General features: G+C 42.8%; 1 protein-coding gene across 1 annotated transcript; it reads right to left on the bottom strand.

The window, feature by feature from the left end:
• Nucleotides 1–1,611: 1,611 nt before the first annotated feature.
• LOC121617548 (GDNF family receptor alpha-4-like) lies at nt 1,612–21,806 on the bottom strand. Its single transcript, XM_041952741.1, has 9 exons — nt 21,711–21,806; nt 21,340–21,499; nt 11,625–11,891; nt 11,428–11,520; nt 10,953–11,322; nt 9,051–9,160; nt 8,412–8,546; nt 6,385–6,521; nt 1,612–4,123 (listed from the first exon to the last, which is right to left on the bottom strand). Exons 1-9 carry the CDS (start codon nt 21,804–21,806, stop codon nt 3,923–3,925), a joined length of 1,569 nt encoding a protein of 522 aa, XP_041808675.1. The 3' UTR covers nt 1,612–3,922.
• Nucleotides 21,807–23,376: the final 1,570 nt, after the last annotated feature.

The following is a 23,376-nucleotide window of genomic DNA, read 5'->3' as shown; positions in this document are numbered from 1 at the left end:
TTTGTTTATCATTGTATTCTTCTGAGAGCTTTTGTTATTAAAACCAGCCTTCAAGCTTTTTTCTAACCTTGGTGTCCTGAGTCGTGCATGTGAGTCCAAACCCTTGTGCCTAAGTGCTCCTAATACATATGTGACTTATTTGAATTAATGTAACTCACTGAAGCTACGTAATGTGCCAAACAGTAATATTTTTTACCAAAATCATGATATTTTCCTAAACCTAACCAAGTAGTTTTGGGGCCTAAACATAAGTTGACCCTGTGACGATGGAGGTCAAAGCCTGTCGCTGGCACTCGCCGATGTTCCTCTGCGTTGTTTTGGGAGTCACTGGCAGTCAACCTGTTCAGTGGTTTAGGTATGAGGATGTGTTGTCTATAACAGTGACCATCAAGTCAAGCATCAACAAACGGTGGGTGTATTCCATTTAGCTGCTTCAGCCTCTGGGTCCAGGTGTTGTGCACACTGGCTCACTGTCACACTGTTGAATAGAACAGAGCCATCATCAGTATTTTTAGCAACACCTGTGTTTTTCCTATTATAACAAGCAGAAATGTCTGCTGTGACAAACACCCCTTGTTGTCAGTGTTATATATAGTTAAAGTGCAAATTGATTCGAAAAGTCTGCACTGCATGACCTCATAACAGTAACTCAAACAGAGGCCGGCTTCACGTTCACTGTGATGGACGACACAACTGAGCATGTTTCAGGGAGATGAACAGACACCGAAAAGACCTGGAACTGCAGAGCAAAGTTCTCTCTGACAGCAGCAACAGCACCATTGTTTGCAAAATGTTAAGCTGGGATTTAAAGTGTGTATGATTTGTAGTAAATGGGCAAAAACATGCAAACCGCTGATATGGTTCTTTTAGGCTTTGGCCTCAGAGAGTTTGGTGGCTGCCCATTGCTCCTAAATACTTAAGATGGTTAAAATGCGGGAGATAATTTTTCCTCAGGGGGATTAATAAAGCATAACTTAACTTTGTAGACAGTTGGCTGAATTTGGACATAAAAAAAGGGCAGGAGCCCTCATGCTGTACTTTTTATAATTAAAGTGCGAGCCAATGCCAGTTTCCATTACAGCCTCTTTTTTTTTCCTTTCTCAGAATCATTCCACTGTAGCTTGTTCCTGCCACAGCGGTGTCATTTTGGATGTAGAAGCCCCAAGACCCTGTAATCACCTCCATCAGTCAGACGTTAAATTATAAACACGAGAGTCCTGGCTCAGTGTGTCCAGCGTGGCTGTGAGCCAGAGGAAACCGGTGACTTATCATTTATTTACAGTTTCTAACCATTCAGTTTTTAATTAAAGCAATTAAAGTCCAAATACCATTGAAGCTGCATATTTTAGCATGTATTTAAAAATCCAACTGAGGTGATTAACTTGCCAGTCTGCAGTGAACATTAAACATGTCAGCAGCAGTTTCAATCCCACCAGCGTCCTGTGTCAGCCCATCCCATTGGCCATTTGTGAAAAAGAACAGGACAATGTTAAAATGCTGGAAGTGCACTTTTTTTTCCATTAGATGTGGAAATTTCCGATCTTTCCGACTTTTATTCTTCTTTAAACAAATCGGCACACTGTTCTGCTATGTCACAAAATTACACAGTTATAGCACATTACAGTCAGAGTTATTTGGCATGTCTGATATGTCTTTAAAAGAAGGTTAGCATGTGAAGCGTAGCACTGTACACAGTGTCTCAACTGGATGAGACACTCTAAAAACTAATCTGGGGGGAATATTCACATCTTTTTCTCAAAGAATTTTGATTTATGGATGGAGGAAAAGCTTTTTTTTTTCCTTTTTCTTTGAAGCTTTAACTCATCAAAAAATACAAGCCATGTTTAATGTTTACAGAGTTTACAAATGTAAAGAAACCTGCTGTGAAAAAACATGTGAACTCACATTCAGTCATTAAGGCCAGAGCGCACTGGATGCAGTTATTGTCACTGGTTCATTTGATTCTTTATGAATAACTGCAGCTGAGAGGCATCAACACGTCTCTTCTATGGTCTGGTTCAGGGTCATATTTGGATACCAGCTAGTTGTCCACCCAAACTTTGTATTTCAAAGATTCTGCCCAAATATGTCATTTTTTGTACATTCTAAGCTTGCAGTCACACTTCAGAGCCGTTTCCTCACCCGCTTCTTAGTTTCCTGTAGCCAAACTCAACAAGAAAGTGGTCAAAAACCTGCATGATGTCATTTTGCCCTGCGGCGGGCAACAGTCGCTACAGGTCCACTAACCTTACAACATCCATTTAAGTCGCACTTTGACTTCTAAAAATCAAACCCGAGTTTGAAGTAGTGATGGACCCGCATTTGCCGAAGCATAGCTCCTACGCTTCCAGTGCGTTTCTGCCTTTATACTGTGTGTCCTTTTCAAAACTTCAGTCTTCATCATGTAAACAAGTCCAGCAGTGGGGGGATGGAAAGAGTGGTGGGACCACACTGCCTCCTCAAGTGATAGTCAAGCATCTACAAATTATTTTCATGTCAAAGGTCTTTGGAAATGTTCAGATCTGGTCTGGTCGATGTTTGCAGTCAACCACCGCTGCATCTCTGCTATTATTACACAGAAGAAGCGCCGTGAAATGAGCGTATTACCAAAATACAACATCTTTGCTGAGCTCGAATAAGTTATTTCTTGCAAACTACCCCTCTACAAAAACTTCACTATACTTCTCTTTACCTACATCCCCGCAGCTGCGTAATTTCACAAGAAAATGAGCCATAAGAGGCAAAAAAAGAAAATCATTAACATCAGCAAAAGCTATTTCAGGCAGAGAGAATGGCTCAATGTGCTGCTCAATGATCAGAGCAGCCAGCAGGCTTTACAGCCTCCTGTGTCCGTCCCCATCTCCACACCCCGCTCGCACAACATCTAAAGCACATGATGGGGAAGGAGCACTAAAAACACACCTAAGGATAAAAAAAAAAAGTGAGAGGGTATGACAGCAGTAAATTGGCTATTTCCTCCCCTGAGCCTTACTTCAGACTTCCCCTGCATGCCGAGCAATTTGAATTGTGCTATAATTGCTCATGTTGCTTTTCTCTGCTCGCCATTTCTACAACGCAATTTGATCTCATTACGTTTGCCCGTGGTTGAATTCTCAGCCATTCACCCTGGTAGGACTAATACTAAGTGGCGTTTTAACAAAGGAAGCAAAGCGGAGTGACTGTCTCTGCTTCATGGTGCACAAAGTGAGAAGAACCAAAGGTTGAAAAGGCACACGGCCTCTCATACATTATGTGACAACATGGTGCCTCTTATCACATCTTAAATGAGGCAATTTTGAGTATTTTTCCAGTGGTACAAAGCAGTTTAAGTGTGGTGCAGTTTCTTATTAGCTTGTTGTAAAGTGGATTATCTTACTCAACCATAGTCTGGAGGAGGGAGAGGAAGAGCCGAAAGGGCAGCAGAGAAACGGATGTGACATGAGTCATGAAATAGAAATCAAAAGCCGTGCTCGGGCCTGGTTGCAGTGGAGTAGACTGGTTATGGTTTTTGGGAGTGTGTATAGTGGTTGTGGCCTTGGGCAATGTGCTTCTTGTTAAAAGAGGGGATGTACTGAGTGTGAAGCAGGCTCTAGATAGAGTATTTGCCCAGACGGCGTCTCTAAATTCACCCATGCACTCGTATATCTGCTCACGTTGTTCGCTTCGTTTCATAGGAGAGGACTCGAGCACAGACATGGCAGATCCTGCAGGACTACTGGTATCTTTTAACTCTTGAGGAGGCAGTGAGAGCAGAAACTGAATCATAAAATAAAGTCGGGGTATTTTAAAAATGATGAAAAGGAACAAAAAGAAATGGAGCGTTTCTTCCTCGCACATGTCCTCTGTGGTTCATTCTGAGTGCTGTGATGTATTTGAAAGTGGTAGCGAGAGTAAAATATGAGCAGAGAATGAAATGGAGGCTTCAGTAGCTCCAACACCCCGAGTCCAGGACGAGCATCGGCAGCAGCAGCAATGGTAACAAGGGTACCGCTTGGCTAGCCGCTCCCCGTTTACTCCCTCTAGCCCCCGATTCAACGTTAGAGTCCTTCTCGGAATACGGCGGGATGACGTTGAATTCCTCGCTTTCCTCCTCCTCCTGCCCCTCGTCCTCGCCATCCTCCATCTGCAAAAAGCGGGGAAAGAGTGATTCTTCCAATTAATAGGAGCGGTGGAGCGTGGAGGGAAGTTCAGGATGTAAACTCCAAGAGAAAGTCCACAACATTCAACACAGAATTTCAAACCACGCATGAAAATATCCTCGAGCTGCAGCCAAAGGCAACCAGGAAGCTAACCTGGTCTGTTTAGAGTTTGAACAAGATGTGCCATCAGTGTTACACTGGGCTGTCCAAAGACAGCCAACACCCTTAAAGTTCATCTGCGTTGGATTTTATTTAAATTCCTACATCTGCATATCAATTTACGCTCCATATTTCCCAGAAGCTCCTTTTTTTAGATCAATTCAGACAAACCAACCGGCCTCCTGACGCATGAAGCTGTTGATCCTGGTAATAAAATGGTAATATCAGTGCAGCAACATAATGCCTTACTTACATTTCTTATATCAGTATATACAGTACAGTGTATCACTGTGGCGAAGGAAACAATAACCATATAATAACCGTAACAATAACCGCATTGGCAGAAATCCCAGCTCCAGATCAACACCACAATCTACTTGAAAATGACTTGGCTCAAAACCAATCTGTCCGGAGAGATGCGTGTCTGAGGCTTGCTGCTGACAGAAATAAAATAAAAAGTCATTTCCAGTGCGCATCAAGCACAGGCGGCCATCGCCATCTGACTCGTGTCCCTCCACACAGGCACTTGAAAACAGAGGGCCACTCAGCATGGAGCCACATTTGCAGCTGCGGAGGACAAAGCTTTTTGACACTATACTGTGTCTAAACACGCTCGCCGCTCTCCACTCTCTGCTGTCTACAGCTGTAGAGTCCACCTCTATTTCATTTATCAGGTTTCTGATTTGAACAAACATTTTCTAATATAAAAATGACAGTTATGAGAAGCAAACTAAAGACCTTCATAATAGACATTATACCGCAAATATGACATTTTCTGCCCATTATGAATATTAATTAGGGCTGAATAACTAAACAAAATATTATAGAAATTGCATAGGAGCAGGTGAAATATCCAAATCACAGGAGCTGACATTTTTTAATAAAGGTAAAGTGTGTCATAGCATACCATTAGAAATGAACATGCAAGCAGGTTCGCTGGATAGCAGGAGTGGCACCTACATGTAGGCTCGCTGCGGTGATGTAGAACACACAACCACACCAACCAGTGGTGCTGGACATGGTTGCTGTCTGCTCAGTCTGGCATTAAGTTTCTCTTCAAAATTAGGTATGTACTTGTAAATAAGGAAAAATAGCAAAGGTTTATATGAATAAGCAAAATCATATTTTACACAACTTAATTTTATATACTGTGTTTCTTTCCTTGGTATTTCCACCTTAAATTATGAATAGCATCATAATTCAGCAACCTTTCTGTTGAAGGGTTTTATAGCCCATATGTTCTTCCTGCTAACTGCTTTGAGTTAACTCTCAATACAGTGAATTGTCCACTTAAACACGGACAGAGAGGAGGATGTGAGGGTTTACTGGCTTAAATGAGACTGAGCCTTTATCTCAGATCTTTGCTTGATTCTGAGTTTTATTTTTGAAACTTCATTAAAAATGGCCCTGACGTATCAAAACTAGCAACTGGAGGAGGTCACTTGTTGTTCCTCCTTTCTGTTGCAGCGAAACAATCCATTTTCATTTTCCATTTTCCAATTTCAATGCAATTAATTTAAGGTAATTGAGTTTGAGATTTTTTTTTCTTTCAAATCAAATATAGAGCTTAGTAACGTCAAAAGAAAGTGTTTTATTACAGGAGACATTTGCTTTGTTGCTGGAGTCACTACCTGAGCTGAGTCACGCATGTGCGTAGCTTCAGCTGCTAACACCTGACCAACGGGTAATCCTAACCCTGACCAATCCCCAATCACTCGCATGTTCACCACTCAGATCGGACAGCTGCCATCATCTCAGCTTCACTGCTGCTTAATAATTACAAAACTCAAATGCATTGTCTTTAAATAAACTGTCTACCTCAGGGATGTCCAGTATGCAGCCCGCCAGTGGCAGGGGAATGTGGAGCAGATCTGTGTGCATACATGAATATTAACAGTGAGGGAGATGCTGTAAACACCTACGGCTAACGCTCAGCAACAATGAGAGGCGGCGGGAGAGGACGGAGCTGCTGGGCTACAGTCCCTGCTGATACTCAGGTGTTACCACCTGTTACACAGTCAACCTCTCGTAGCAAGTGTCTAACGCTAGCATATGGTGAGACGGTGAAGAAGGAGAGAGCCCTTACACTGTTGAATTCAGGGAGAGTGTTAATGCTGACGTGGACGCTCTCCTGGTAGATGTGCGGGGAGGGCTGAGAAGCTGGCACCGGAGTGTTCTCCACAGGAGGAGGCGCAGAGATTCCCATGGAGCTGATGGCATTGCCTGAAACAGAATCAGCAGGGGCCGTCTTCATTAGGTTTACGTCGTTATTCATCCTTGAAGCATCTCCAAAAATGTGGCTTTTATAAGCATATTTAGTGCTACCAACTCTGCAAATGCAGCATGATCGGGCAAAATACGTTTGAATACGTTGAAGTGGTGCGACTCTTGGAAAGGTGAAATTGGCAAGTTGGCCGGTCCAGCACTTCGGTGCTGACTGATTTATCTCACAACTATTGGATGGATTGCTCTTAAATATGGTTCAGACATCCATGTCCCCATGTAGATGAACTGTAACAAATTTGGTGATTTGGTGACTTTTCGCCACCATCAGTTTAAAACTTTTTTTGTCAAATACTTTTTTTTAATTTTATACCTGCAAAACTAATTATTTTCTATCTTTTGTATTCTCTATTTGTTTCTTTTTCTACATCTCCTTTTTATTCTTGCTGTCTGTGACAACTAAATTTCCATGGCGTGGGACCAAATAAAGTCTATCTTATCTCATCTCATTATTAAATAGTACGCTGACATGCTGAACTGATACCCAGGGTAAATATTACACCTGGTTAACATTAGCATGTTGTCATTGTCATTATGAGCCATGGCTGTATTAAGGAGAACTGATACAGAGGTTATAGATTGCATCCCGTTTATTCCTGTGAAAGTTACACCAAAAATGCTTCTGCAGGCTTTTGGGGCCTGTAGCGTAGGGCCGAGCCGGGTGACTCCCTGTTGGCTCCCCGCAGACACAGATGGAATAAATTAATTTAATCATCTAGCAGAAGGATGGGATAAGGCAAATAAACATTAGATAGTTACCTGAAGCATGGACTACGCTCCCTTTGCTCCTCTGCCTTCAGTTTGCATTACAGTCACAGCTGATTTTACGCTGTTAATATTTAACACTACCTTCGGATGACTAGGAGACATAAAGTAGTGCAGCCAAAGTGAACACGGAGTGATGAGTACAAACAACATCTACTGGTTTATTAGTCGGTCAACACACTTACTTCATTCTGCCAGCCTCTGACCCTTATTTTTGTCTCACACAGCACGTAACACTTACAGTTACCGCAAGGACATTTAACAGTAACAGAGTTTCTTTTATACTTAAACAGTGCTTCTTGAGCAGGAGCTCTTTCCAGCTGGTTTGGCAACAATTCAACAAGAAGCCACTTTATGTTTATCAGACTTGGAGAAAGGATTCATTGACTCCACAGAACTTGGAAACACATGCATATTTTGGCAGCCAAGCACACACAGGGGAGAATGTCTCTTGCCGTTTATTTATTAATGAGAAAACACTACGGTCCAACGGTTTGCCCTCTCAGTCATCAATCATGACCCACCTCATCTGAATTCTGTATTAATGCACGTTATAAAACGCTCAGTTTGAAGATCAATTTCATTAATACTCATGGGTGAGAGCTACAAGGTAGCATTTCCTTTGTCATTATCTTCTTAACTACAAATGGGCGGTTATGTGCATAAATTACTTAATGTCAGAATGAACATTTGTCACCTAAATTACTGGACTCAGTTGTGAGAATAATCAGTTGTTCAAGCTTCTACTCAAAACTCTTAGGAACTTGTTTCAAAAGCATAAATAGCAAGGCAAAGAAGAGGAAAACCTTTATCATTGGCATAAGATGAAGAATCTTAACACATATATTAAATGACCAAGAAGCTTTGAACTGTACCAACATTCATGTGAGAAATATAATTCCAGCTAACCTGTAACGTTTGTATTTTCAATTAAAATATTCATACATAATGTGTCATAATTATCATGATTGGAGACATTACTCATACACAATTATCCAGTTATTCTACTGAGAAATGTACCATCATGTTTGCCAGAAAGAGCCCCGCTCATGACGTTTTACTCACGCAGGCAGATGTTGCTGCTGAACATATGCAGGATGCGCTGGCAGCCCTGCCATTCGTTCCCACTGCCGTCACACGTGCACCACTGGGACACTTCCGTGCTGCTGTTGCTCACATAGTTGGGAGTCATGATGGTGCCTGGTTGTAGGAAGAGGACAAAAGTCAAGGTGCAGGTGCAACTTTTAAAGTAATATTTCCCTGAGGCAGAAGATTTTCATTTGCAGCACGCTCCTCTATAGAAAGCAAGCCTCTGTCTACCCGACGATATCAGCCCCCTGGGGATCCAGTGTCACCACTTTTCCAGCTGCCGATGTTGATAATTGCAGGTACACAAAATTACTTTTGTGAAAAATACAGAGTGGGAGACAAAAGGAAATAATATTATCCGCAGCTGGAAATGCAATTTTTAAATCAAGTTTTTTAAAGTGATGCTGACTGAATCTCCAGAGCAGCAGCTTTTGGCAGTTGGCATTTATGAACCCCTGCAGAGTCCTTTTGTGCAACAAAATGAAAATGATATAAACGAAATATCACTGTTAGACACCTTATGACCATTTCCATTGAGCGGCTCTCTGCCTGGGTTTGTTTATTTTTTTTCCAAACCTCGTCTACCTCTATTTTTTTCCTTTTCTTCCATCTCACCTATGAGTCCAGCGTAGGCCTTCAGGCACATGGCTCTGCTCTCTCGTATACAGCCAGAGGCAGACAGGGGGGAGGGCTGGCAGTTGTGTTGGAAATCAGCGAGCCTGGATCTGAAACAAACAAACACACACACGAACACACACACACACAGATGCACAGAGAAACAGAGTATGCATATTAAAGTTTTACAATTTCATTTTGGGATTCGAGCTAAAATAAAAACAACACACACCAGAACAGAGTGTAAGGGCACAAAACAGAGAAAGAGATAGCCGTGCACACATCATCACAAAATCACATGTTGCATTGAAACCAGGTGATGTTTTAGTGCAACTGAAGGAAATATCAGCAGCTCTCACTCTCTTTGGAAACCTGATTGAAAAACTTATTTTATATGTTATGAAAAACCCTGAAAAGTCCCATTATTGTTTTGCATAGTTCGCCTCTTACATACAGTAGTTTTCTCAAAGCAGTTTCACTTGTTCACAATCACTGGTATTGAGGGTGAAGACACAGTGACATCTAATCTCAGAGGTTTACAAGATGTAGGTTTTACAAGCAGGCGCCTGAAGTTTGCAATTACTCTATTAAACATGCACACAGCATCCAAAACATTTACAGCTGAAGCACTTCATGAATAATCGAAAGCAGATCGATAATTCTTCATATCTTGAGCTTAAACTGCAGACGCTCTCAGAATGTGAAGAGCGCTCCTCCCAGCCATTCAGGGGAAACACACGGTGGCCATGCATGTGGTACAGAAGACCCTCGTGTCTGCTTCAATAAACGCCCCTCTCTCTTCTCGTTTTAAATCTGTCACTGATACCACAGAGTGGGGATTCTGCATGACCTTCTTAGTTTCAAATAATTCTTAAGTATTTCTTCTCTTATCATTAATAACCTCTAACATTTACACACAGACTACAGTGTAATTAATGTAAGAAAGTCTCCTCCTTTTAGGAACAATATGCAGAGAGTGTAGACTAAAATTGGCCTCACAAAAGCTTTTCATAATCACACTATGAGCAGGGGTGAGGCCATGAATTCTGGACCACTGTAAGCAAACTGCTCTGAGATCCCCATCCCATCAGTGAGGAAAGAATACATTGAAAATAAAAATGGACTCCAAATCACCTTGCAAAGGTGATTTTTGAATATTATCACACCTGCGCTGTTTGCTTCCATTGTTTCATCACCTGGCTTCTTCCCTGCGCACAGCTGCATGTCACAGCATGTTACCGCTACCAAATGTTGATCAGTGGAATAGCGTGAAACCAAGATATATTATGTCGGTTGCAGCTTGTATTGATTTACAGTCTTAGTGAGCTGGAGTGTGCATCACATTCCTAATGAGTACGTGTGTGTACGTGCGCTCTCACAGCTCAAGATTAGAGCTGAAACATTAGTTGATTAATCACTTTATCTATCAACAGAAAAAAAACAACATTTTGATTAATTAATCATATTTTTTCAAGCCAATCTGCCGCTTGATGGTTCTAGCTTTTTAAATCTGCTGCTGTTCCTTGTCTTATATGACAGTAAATTGAAAATCTTTGCATTTTGGACACCTACTTGAAAATGGCACTCTGGGCTCAAGGAAATGGCGATGGGAATATATTTTCTGACCAACGAATTAATCAGCAAAACAGCCAGCGGGTTAATCAGTACTGAAGGCCATCTTTTACACCGATATGAGATACAAGCAAAAACTCAACATCAATGTTGCTGTATTCTTGTAGCACTGAATAGGAACTTAGCAGCCATGTCATTGTGGTTGACATTGTTTGTGCCACATTTTCTTACCTTGGTGCTTCGTAGTACACATTCTTCTGTGTTGCTCTACGCTAAAACCGTTATTAAAGGTATTTAATTGACTATATCATACCCAAACAACCGTCTTACCTACACAGCTCGTCTCTGGAGCAGTAATTCTGCAGGCTGAGGCAGTTGGGCTTGCCCACTCTCTCCTCTCCCCTCCCGTTCTCTTCATAGGAACAGGAAGGAACGATTGTTTTCCTGCGCCGCTCCCCGCACAGGGTGTCAGAGCAGGGACAGAAGAGCAGAGCGAAGCTGTACTCCTCTGGCACACGCTCTAGGAAGCGCCGCAGGGCTTTGTGGCATTTCTGGCGGTTGCAGCTGTTGTCAGAGACCGTTGCTCGCTTGGTGCAGGCCACAACATATTCTGACCGCAGGGAGCCACATTTCTCATACAGGCCACAGTCCTGGGCTGCCTTCAGACACTGGTTTTGGCCGTCCACAGAAAGAGAGGAGGCTGGAGGTCGTCAGGAAGACAACAGTGTGATAATCAGGACAGAAAAAACATGACTTACAGTGATTTGGGTGCCAGTGTTTTCAATATTTGTGATAAGAGCGTTACCTGCCATGATGGAGGCCATACGTGACATCTCAATGTTTCTCACCAGATTTACCTGCAGCTCTTCATACGGAGACACTTCATACTCATCATATGCTAAAACAACAGTGAAGAGTTCTGTCACATGGTTGCAGCTTCAACCTCCACCCCCATCACACACGCACACACACGCACACACAGATGCCAGCGCTTAAACTCACCTGCAAATCTCACAGTCCAGTAGACCCTCAGGCAGTGTTCCTCCCTGCGAGAGCCACGCTGACACTTGCAAACCTGAAGGGGGCGGTAATGCTGCAAGGAGTTCTGGGCCTCCAGGCACTCAAGGCGGGCGTCTGGGCCGAGGGGCGACACCGCCTCCTCAGCTGCACAGTACTCAAGCAGTCGATAGAGCACCATGCAGGACTGCTCCTGGATGCAGCCCTGCTCTGCCACCAGACAGTCTAAGGATGCAGACACTGGCACGCTACCTGGAGGAGAGGACGACACTGTCAGCACTGCACCCAATATGTGCACAGCTGTGTTGTGCAGAGCAGCTGGGCTTATTGTCCAGTATTAGTCCTTAAGCTAAATAGGTTGTAATTAAGACAACAAAGCAAGTTGAGTGCACTCCACAGACCCTCCACTGCACTACAGGAGAATATAATATCCATCTAGGTAGATTAAATTGAAAGCACACAAGAGTAATAAAGTAGCAGCGTGGGCGAAGGCTCAGTGTTCCTCATAGAAACACGGGAGTCTCTTGGATAATTTAACAACACTATAGAGTTATGTTATGGCTCTAATTAGTTCATAATCATTTCTTCATCTTCTCATTGGGACTTCTCTTTGACTTCTCTCATAATACTTTTACCTTGTCTTTAATGCACCATATGTTTTCAGCACAGTGTCTCAGTGGTTGTATATGTGTCCATCCAAGCTTCTGGAAATGCTCTAGCTGCCACTCACCTCACACTGTGGCACAGTGTGGAGCCAGCCCTCATCTTTCTTATCACGGGCGACAATGCTGCCGAGTTAGTGAGCACCACACATGCTGCCACGCATTTCGAGAAACTTTATCAGGCCGTGATGCCGCTCTGTCAAGCTTCAAGCCGCGATGTCGCCCGTCCCCGCGCCCTTTTGTCTTGTTGCATTCTGCTATTTAACTTGAGGAATTTGGCAATGTTATCTTTGGTCTGTTCAAGTGCTTCTTAGAGACGTGAGCATCCAGGATTTGAGGGTCAGCTGCCAAACAGCACTGCATTCAGAACTTAGTCTGAAAATAAAATCCAAAAGACGACCAAACGGGGATGTTCTGAACAGAGAATTAGTTAGTTTCCTGCATCAAAAAGGATGCTGTTCAGCAGCCAACTCTCAAGTCTTGGATGCCTCTTGGATCATCCTGCAAGTACTTGAGCTACCAGCGAGGGGGCATTTCCTAAATATTCCCTTCCCATGTGAGGACTCAACATTTTGGCTGAAAAAGTAAAGGCTACATGAGTTCAGCTTCAGCTTACCTTCCCGAAGCTAAAACTGTTGAGTTATCATACTCTTGTTATACTGGTGTAAATACACACAAACAGCTATCTTTAAAGTACCTAACAAGCATTCATCTGTCTAAAAACCTGAGACATGCTACAGAAAATCATTGGCAGCAATGTAAAATATGTGGGATAAAATGGGCTAAAAGATGTACAAACCGTGGTGTGGTGCTTGAACATTTCGCACGTGACATATTTAGCATCTTCAGAGACATGTACTCATGCACACGTTACAAAAGCACTGCTGCTGTTGTCCTAAAAGGACACATGAACAGCTGCGGGCAAAACCTTTTGCAGCAGGGTCCCATCCACTTGGAACAAGCTTTTTGCCAACGTCAGATACTGTCTCCACATGTAACGCCAGAGACAAAACCAATTTATTCAGCACAGTTAATCTTTTTTTCCCACCAAACCCCATACACTTCTGCTTCCAATTTTGCTTTCAGACAGAGACTCAACCTGGGTATCACACTGAGACAATGGCTCATATCAAATGTCCACTATGTGAATGTTTTCCTCCCTGAAGTTCCCCCCGACAAATAGTCTGAGGCAAACACTTTTCACCTGACAGATGCATCAGCACACGTTGCACCTCCGTAATATGCTGCTTGAAGATACTGTAGAATTACATCAGCCAGTTTCATCCCATTATGTTATACAAGGGTCGTCGAGTGCAAATGTGCTCCGTATCGCCCACCACACTCTCTCTAAAACAAATACATTATTCAGTGGAAAAACAGTCATGCTGGTCCATAGTCATTAAACATTAAAAGTGTTTTGATTGGCAGCGTTCTGTCTGGAATGACTGAAAGTGAAAAACTACAAATCATTTCATAATAATGATTGTTGCTCTATGAAAAAAACACAATGCAGGAAGGCCAGAGGCAGCGTGAGGGAGACGAGAGAAAAAAACAGAAAGGCCTCTTCATAAAATTGCATTCTGATGGAGCATTTCAGGAAATTAATTTTCTCAAATGTGACACATAATTGTCCCCACAAATTACATTTTATACACAGTGATTCCAGAGAAAGGAAACAGCTTGAGTAGGCAGCATGCACACACTTTTTCCGCTTTATCTCGTTAATTTGCTGTATCTTGTCACTGTTTAACTGCAGTAAAGGAAGACTGGCAGAGATTGAAAAATATGTTGTGTATCTAAAAAAAAAAACAGTGTTTGTGTTTGAACTCAATGCACACCTGTTAACAAATATCTGCACTTTTTTGCCCTCACATGCACATTAACATACACATCACACAAGCTCACACACACACACGCAGCATTGTGTTACATCGGTCACACACTTCGATTAAGCTCCTGCTGACTGGCGGCACAAAGCACGGCTGCAATCCAATTCTGCTGCTGCATGTTTTGCAATCTCGGACGCCACATGAGGTCCACGTCTCACTTTGGCATGAGACATATCATAAACAGAGGCTGCGCTTCATCGCAGCGGCAGGAAACCTGCCAAGGCTACTGCAGTGAACCCACTGGGAGAGGTGGGGAGAGAGGAAAAGCTCTAGCAACACACAAGGCAATGAGTCATACTCACAGTCCCAGCTCCCCAAGGTATGCAAAGGTGATGATTACCTGTCTATCCAGGTATTGTGATACCTTGATTCTTGCACTGAAGTATTAAATTCTGCCGTGTTTAACTGCAGTTTCAACAGGCGTCATGTTATCTCCTGTTTGGGCAGTGAGCAGTTTATTCATTATTCCTTCCCAGTGTTTGCTCCCTCAGGCTTCCCATTGATAGAGAGACTATCAGCAATTTTAGCTTCCGAGAGCCTTCCGTTTCACGCGCGCACACACACACACACACACACAGATAAGAAAAACCTATATGAAGTATAGAGCAGCGCTGTTAAATCTTTTCCAGCAGACAGGTCATAATTATTTTAATAACTTGAAATTCATTTAATGTCATGATGAAAAAGAAGCACTGCGCTCACATTATGCTGTTTGAAATGCAACAAATTGCCAAAGCAAAACTCCGGGTGAAGGGAATTGTTGGCCTGAGCATGCTGTGTGTGTTTAAAAGAGAAAAGAACAAGGAGAGAAAAGCGAATGGGAGATGAATTGCCGTGATACATGAGCCATTATACAACCTATTGATTTCTCACTGGAGTGATTAATAGAATTTGTGAAGCTGATGAAGGTTAACGCCATAAACGACAAACCGCACGCCACATACAGACGTTCTCGGGGGGAGCAAAGCGGTTTGGCAAGTTCCTCTTCCGCCCTTTCGAACACGTGGGATGAGTTGCAGAGCGTCCAGCTTGTCGGGACGGCGGCGGGACAGTGTGACTGATGCGAAATGTGTCGGGGAATCGCGACAGCAGGGACTTGTTGGAAGGAAGTCACAGACTCGAGGAGGAAATGGCAGCGAGGTGACGAGATGGAGCAAAAGTGAGGCTGAAGCATGTCAGTGACTCCGGCAGCTTGTTACTAGTTGCACTCGTTCATCTCACCTGCAGTCAAACCAGTGGCTTTCCTGAACACTTTACACTTCAAGCGTGCTGTTATGCTCTGAACTGGAATATGTTGACAACAGTTGCTATATTTTATGTGACACACATTCATTTTGTGTGTTCATTAGTGGTTGATTGTCTTGTTGATGTGATACCATGAACAACAGATCAACCCAGTCACCAGAATAAATGTTGACATTGTACTTTTTCTGCAAACCACAGATCTGGTGAAACTTTATGTGTCAATACAGTTAAAGGTTAGATTTAGGCACAAAAAACAATTGCTTAGGGTTTGGAAAAGATCATGTTTTGGCTTAAGGGATGGGGGTCAGGTTTAGGGTTAAAATACCTGTTTTTGCAGCCACAGCTGTCACCACCATCCCCTCCTCATCCTTATGAGAAACTCAGCTCATATTCATGTACTAATGTAATGGACTAACATGTGCTAACATGTGCTACCGTAATCTGAACTACATCACTGTGATACCTATTGTACAAGCGTTCAAATGATACATCTGAAATGTGCAAATTTAGCGTATCTGTGGTTTGCAGAGATGCACAATGCAGACATTTTATTCTGGCAACTGGGCAGCCGTGAGATACAGTGTTTGACGAACTGATCTGTAACCAGCATATTTGAGATTAACGGCATAAACTCTTATCCTGGATGGTGTGAATGCAATCCAGTATTTAGAAATGCTGACTAAATATCAAAATATCCCTGTTATGCTGTGCCGTTAATATAATGTTAATATACGTGTAAACAGACTGACCTGAAGAAACCACACAGCGGAAAACAAGCGACTAATAATTGGGGGCACGTAAGCTGCGGGACAATAGAAGATATGTTTGTCAGTAAAAATAATGACTTCCCTGCCAAAATACTTACTTTAATTTCGATTTAAGCCACTACATTCAAAATATATATCTATTAATGATTGGACAGAGCAGATGGCAAATGTAAGGGAGGTCTGTATAAATATTAGTAGCTAGAAGATTAGGTACAAGCAAAAAAAAAACAAAAAACTTTATTTCCCACAGTAAAGTTTGATTAAAAACATTGCACCATCTTTTGCCAATATCAGTAATCTCTGCACTGATTCATGGTTTGTTTGACTGTTTTGATTGAATCATATCGTGCATTGGGACAAACTTCCTATTGGTTGGCCTCCGCTGTATTTGTGCAGCAGTGGACGGAGGCGTTTCTTCCGGGAGGACGCAGCTGGTTAATCGGCGCTGCTTAAAAGTTATGTGGACCCTTATTGACACATTAATTTCTGCTGAGCTCCACATTCTTCCCCATTCCACCAATCAGCTCACCGTCTTCTAACTTTCTGCTTTCTCTTAACATTAAACATATGCTTAAAAGTTTGCACATATTCTCTTTGTTATGAAAATCGAAATTAGAGACACTGCCCTGGGCAACCTCAGTCGAGCTGCTCTTTTTAAAGAAACAGGATACACTTGGTTTAATTTATAGGAATGTACTTTTTTTCTCACTGTTTCCCCACTTTTTCTGGGTGTTTTGAAATCATCTTTGCCCTTGTTACTCTAATCTTTGCAACTCCTCCTTCCTCGATCCCTCCATGAGGCTGCACCTGCTAGATTTCATTACTCTCTTCAATCTCCTTGCCTCCAATTTTGCCCAAATCATCCAGAATCTCTCCACACTGTATGTGTCTGCCCCACATGTTTCCACAAGAGGCTCCTGCCGCTTTCTTCACGCGGTAACATCAGGACCACACTGATTGCACCCATAATATGACGTGTGAGGAGCACATGTAGTGGTGTGCAGTCTTATTCAATAAAAGCCGGCACAATAGCCGGCACAATAACAATGCATCGTGTGCACACTTCAAAATAACAACTTATTTTTTTTCCCGCCCTAACAATACACTAACTTCACAAAAAGCTGCAATTTCCTTTCATCTCACAGCACCAGCTGAGAGACAGGTGCCTCGCCAGCTTCATTCCAGAAAGTTGAAGATGTAACAAAGTTTCACACGCCTTGATCCCAAAATTGCCCAGAACCGCTTTGCATGCGGGGGCAAATTACACCATTGTGTGCTCCTAGATTTGTGCGAGCTAACAAGACCGACTCCCTGCGAGACTGCAGCGCTCAAAAGAGCAGCACAGTTGCGTTTGCTTTAATCAATTTTTATGTGCGCGCCCCACAGAGACGACTCCAGCGCTGGCATTATGCACAGTTCTCTGGAGCCCTCCACGAGATGCAGGCTCGCAGTGAGGAACACGTAACTCGAGGTGTGACCTTCGTCATTATTATGGCAAATCATAGAGATGTGATGAGGAACAGTCCAACCAAAAGGGAATAACGTTTGACCACATTACACACAGGTTGTTAATGGTGAGAGCTGGATCCAAAAAACTGCACCCCCTCCCCAAAAAAAGAAGATAAAATGACTTTATTAGGCGTGTTCAGCATCATCTAGGCGATCTGACAGCATGTGGTGAGAGTCCAACCACCCAAAGGTCACAACTCTACTGGTGTGTACAAGAATAATTTAATTTCTCAAAATTATCCAGTACACACGTACATACATACAACTCTTTTAACGAGATGTGCTGCAGCTGGATTGTGCAGCCACATCACGCAGGCAACGGCCCTCCTCCAGGTACTCAAGGTCCAAATGCATACTTGCATCAGGTGCCGCATCAGCCAGTCAGGATTTGTGGAGCTGTGTGAATATTTCAGACTCCTGCCTTCTGCTGCCCGGTGCAGCCCTACATTTCAAAGTGCCAAATAATTTCTTGGCCAGACAGCGACACACAGATAGGCTGTTTCCATCGGGCATGTCGGTTTTTGTTGGTGCCATCAAGTGAGCGGGAGTGACAATCGAGATGCAGTGCACATACACACACACACACACACACACACACACACACACACACACCAATTAAAAATAACGAGGAAATGACACATAAATGATACAAATTAACATTCGAGGAAATTTTCCATTGCAGGAGTCAGGTGCCATACAGAATCCCATATTTGACATTAAAGTTATCCTCAATGTGGGCATCTTAATTAAAATGATTTCTTTTAAGTGTAACATCAAACACGTGTATTAATTGCATATTCAGAAACTGTATTTTATGTTTTTTTTATCTAAGTAACGTGCAATGGGCAGGTTGCCAATTTAATCTTTGTGTGCCGTCAGCCTAAACGAAAGTGAATCACAGGCACAGAGTACATAAAGACAATGCCTCAGCAGAAAGACAGCAAAAAAGAGAAGATTCTACGACACGGTGGGAAAGATAAAGAAGGCAAGGGTTGGATAAACCTGTGTGCACGAGGTGAGGCCAGTCAAACACCTGCACGGTGTGTATAGCAGATAGTCAAGCCCTGGATTGAAACAGCTCAAGCATGCGGACATCAGTCCACCTAAGACCGGTGCGACTTTGCACAGCCTGAAAATGAGCTCTAATAAATGTATGACGACCGTGTTATGGCTCAATCACGTCCACTAAATGAAGTACTGAAATAGCAACACTCAATCACCAGTTGCAGTCTGTACTGGGACTTCAGCGGTAATCCACAGAGGCCTCGCAGCAAAGGGTCAAAGTCGGGTTTAATGTCGTTCAACAATAGCCCGCTTTCCATTGACAAAGGCACCGTGTGGACACAGTCAAAGTGATCTCATGCATTATTTGTGTCTTGCCATTACACTGCTATTAAATTGGAAAAAAGATTAATTCAACAACACATGCAAACAACAGACATAACTCATAGAGAGTAACTGATGTGTCACATACTGAAGGAAACTACAGTTTATAAATGATAAATGTGTTTTCTAGACACGGGGTCCTCAGTGTGTTTTTTTTTGTGGTAAGCATGTTAGAAAATCTGTAATCTATACAGGCAGGTGCAGTTGTCCTCTTTCATGTTGGATGTTTCAGTCTCATGTAGACACATTAATGATGGCACCAGTAGATGGTAGATTCTGGAAACTGGTAAGATTTGTATGTACTTTCATGTTATTTTATCTATTTACTCTCTCAAGCCTTCATCCTTTGGACATTTTTGCACAGAAGCTGAGCGTCCGTGCATCTCTCTGCTCTGTGCAGCTTCAGTGTTAAAAGACATTCTGGGAAGTCTGGCTGTCAACCTCCACAGATGTTGCTGCCGTTGTTTGGGTTGCATGTTTTTATAAGGTAAAGATAGCATTGTATGAAAGGGAATACAATTCAGATGGGCTATTTATACAGCACCTATAGATGTAGACAGGGGATGGCCATTAGACTGATATCTAACAGTTTATGATTAGGCTGCAAATGTGCTGCAGATTTGTCCAAAGCTGATAAAGTCAAGAGAGTTCTGCATTGATTTCCTTTCATGATGTCAATTAACAAATATAAATCCAATCATTTATTTTGCCATCAGTTACAAAGGAAGAATTCCACATCTTTTCAGTCTAATTTGCATCTGCGATGACTCAGATGTCTATTAAATAGCGCTTGGAAATACCTGCCTCTCTCGTGTGATTCCACCTAAGTATCTGGCAGGAGGGTTTGACACACTGGATGATATACCGGGTGCCTGAAAGCTTTGACATTCACAAGAAAACATTCATCATTTTAAGATACTAATCTAACGGGCAACCTCACCTGACATTATCGGAATTTTCCTGGATGCAGTGAAGCCAGCTCCTCATGTACTGCTGAAATGACCCCACTCACAGTGTTTGCATGTATCTCATTGACGAGCGGGCGAGTTGTGTTTATTATGAGGGCTGTTTCATATGGTGTGTGTTAACGGTGGATCAGGACACATGGCCTGCAGGCAACCACATTCAAACAAGGACGAAGAATTTCTGCTCCGGCTTGAGCACTGAAAAGCACTTATGATCCAAAATGGCATAATTCAATATCAATAACCACAGATCAACAAGCTTTACGCTCCACTGGGACATTTCTTATCCAGCTACAATCACATTATTGACTTTAATGATTTATAACTCATTCTGCAGGAGCGTGTGTGTGTGTGTGTGTGTGTGTGTGTGTGTGTGTGTGTGTGTGTGTGACAGATCTTTTACCAGCTTCTGAACATTGTATCATCAGCAAAGACAAGGACTTATAACGCAGTGACACCACCGGCTTCTCCATTGTGTTGCTGCCATGAAGTTATGAATTTCGACTTTCATATCTCATCCTGTCAACTTCTAATGCACAACTTGTGTAAAATGTCAAAGATTTACACGATGTGGAAGCCAAAGGGCTTCCAGGCAGAGGAGAACAGCATTTAGTCGAACAATCCATGTGTGATATGTTTCCATGATCCGGGACAGTCCAATCGATATGTGGGAGATGAACAGCTCTTTTTGGAACGCGTCCAAGGCAGAAGTAACAGACCTGAACCCATGATGTCATCCAGATGTAAAACCTAAACCTGCTGCTGTAATGAAAGCCAAACTGGTTTTATGGGCCTCTTTAATGATATTTTGAGGGTCATCTCTAAAGTTTCACTGGAATAGTCTGAAAATGCTGACACGCTCATTCTTTCCCACTTTACCCTTTTTTTTTTCCTTTTTGAAATAACAACTGTCCTCTGTCAGGCTGCATGCATGAGCTAAAGCACACACATACACATCATTTACAAAAAGTTACCACCTCATGATTAAGTTACTAACAGAGTGTGAGTACCCTAAACACTACCGAAAATTGTTATCTGTGCTCTCCTGTGCATCTGGGATTTGGGGGTCTTGGTTATTATTCTATAACTGGCATACCATACATTTGCATGGAAAACATGGGATACATGCATTGTCATTTCTTCCAAAAGGGAACGCACACTCTGAGGGTGCATGACCTTATTTAACAGATGAATGCTACAACCTCAGCGCTGTGGTGATATATTCTCCACCTGAAACTGAGCTGCCAGCCGTTAGAAGTGAGAAATGCGCCTCTTACCATGAGAGAAGACATTGAGCAGAAGTCCAATGATCATCATCCTGTCCGCTGACATTGGAGAGTTGGGGACTGGGAAACACGCACCCGGCTCGCTGCAGCTCAGTGACCCGTCTCCTGCCACATCCAGCCTCCACCTCTGCTGCTGCTGCGCCCGCACGGACTGAGGCAGATCGGATGGGTTAGCGCGCAAAGTTGCCAAAACTGAACCGTGCACACAACTGGAGCGATTCAAGTTCTCGCGATTTTTGTTGTCCCATTTATTTTGTCGACCCCGGTTATATTGATGTCCAGCGGACGCATTCGGCGGATTTCCAAAACCTCTTATCCAAAAAGTTTCCGCGCGGCTGATCGCCGGTCAGTTTCAGTCAGACTCCGGTCTGGCTCTGTCGCATTTGGACTTGCTTGTGGTTGCGTCGTCGCTCCACAGTTGTCCAGCCGGAGTTGAGATCAGGGCGCAGAGGCTGCATGGCGCATCTCTGTCAGAGGCGCAACGTGATTGGCCCCCTGAAAAGACTGGATATGCTCGTGGGATGTTAAAATGTTCCCTGCGCGAGAGCAGCGGGTTTGTAGCAGCCAAGTCCAGACATGATGGACAACACAGGGTTTATGTTACAGATTGCACTGAAAAGTCACTTATGTTTTGCAACAGAATTGTCTCTCCCAAAACCACTTAATTAGCTGTTTTTGCCGCTCTCATTGTGTGTCACCTAAAGACTGTTCCACTGAATAAACAGCAATGGCTTTGACCTTGACACTGAATTTATGATAATGGTTTTTGTATCCATATGGTTCAGTGAAAGAAGCAGACAGAGCAAGTGTGTCCTCTATTTCGATTTGGACCTGTCTATAAATATTTTTTGTTTCCCCCTCCACACAGGTGCCTTTATGTGTCTGCTGAGGTGATCTTAAATGTTAAATTAAACATGTTCCCTCCTCTGCCTTGAGAACACTCTGCAGCCCCACAGCCCCTTTCCATTCCTATCAGCTTACAGCAGGACTGGCAGTGTGAAATCTTTACTTGTTCCACTGCTGCAGCCGACCTGTGGGTGGAAAGGGTCGGTCCACAGAGGACGACATGCAGTGAGAAATACTAAAAGCTGTGGCAGTCTACTCACCTGTAGCACAGAGGGTATGTTTTCTCTTATTTATCTAAACAAACAGTTTCCCTGTGCAGTTTGTGTCTGTGCATGTACACATCAACAAAAGCTTACATTCTCTGTATTATTCTCTCCAAGGATATAAACACAAAAGTTTGACACAGCAGCTGTCATTTTGGTTTGCATCTTCTGAAAGGAAAAAAAGGCTCAAAGCCTCAGCAAGGGTTTTCATCTAAAAAGTAGATGATGCAGTGACTGCAGATCGGATCAACTTTTTTTAAAAGTCACTAAGTATTGATTTTTTTTCACTTTAAAGCTAATGTTTGTTTGAAAGATTTCTTTGGAGTTCATTAAATAACCCAATTTACAGTGAAAAACACTGCAGTGAAAATATGATTAAAAAAAAAAAACACTGCTGCCACTCACCAAAAGAGAACAAAGGTAATTTAAAATTGCAAAGCGCATGCCATTGACCTGTTGTCCTCAATGTAATTAAAAGACAGCAGGGGGATTAGTGGATTAATTTACACATCCTGTTCAACTGGATGCTCAAGTGGCAGCAAGAAATACAAGTGGACAGTGGCTGTCATTAAAATGCACATCCAACCAAACAAGTACAAAAAAGCGGTGCATGTAATTTGGCAGCAGTAACCATGGCAGCATGAGGAGACCTTGCACACCACTCAGACTTTAGCTCAACTAAAAATGCTTTTAATATTTAACAAAGGTTTGCAGGAGTGGATTTTCTTTTACAGCTTATTTGCCAGTGAGTCCTCCTGTAAGTCAGGTCTGATTCACTGTCATCTTGGTCTTCTCCTGCTCCAGCCTCAGAGGTTGGTCTGTGGCAGGACTCCTCAGAGGAGGCGTGAGGCTGACTGAACGGCATCACAGCAGCTCCCCCCTTTGGTCAAGCCTGTGCATTACATGAGACACACAGGTT

The sequence above is a fragment of the Chelmon rostratus genome, chromosome 14 (assembly GCF_017976325.1).
Source record: "Chelmon rostratus isolate fCheRos1 chromosome 14, fCheRos1.pri, whole genome shotgun sequence".
In the NCBI taxonomy this organism is placed as follows: Eukaryota; Metazoa; Chordata; class Actinopteri; order Chaetodontiformes; family Chaetodontidae; genus Chelmon; species Chelmon rostratus.
The sequence above is the reverse complement of the archived record's forward strand: the minus strand, read 5'-3'. Positions and strand labels throughout refer to the sequence as shown.

Coding starts and splice junctions, on each gene's coding strand:
- LOC121617548 (XM_041952741.1), bottom strand. CDS start 21,806: ATGCAGCCTCTGCGCCCTGATCTCAACTCCGGCTGGACAACTGTGGAG. Junction 8,547..9,050: donor GGCCTACGCTGGACTCATAG/GTGAGATGGAAG, acceptor TCCTACAACCAG/GCACCATCATGACTCCCAAC. Junction 4,124..6,384: donor CTCTCCCTGAATTCAACAGT/GTAAGGGCTCTC, acceptor CGCTTTTTGCAG/ATGGAGGATGGCGAGGACGA.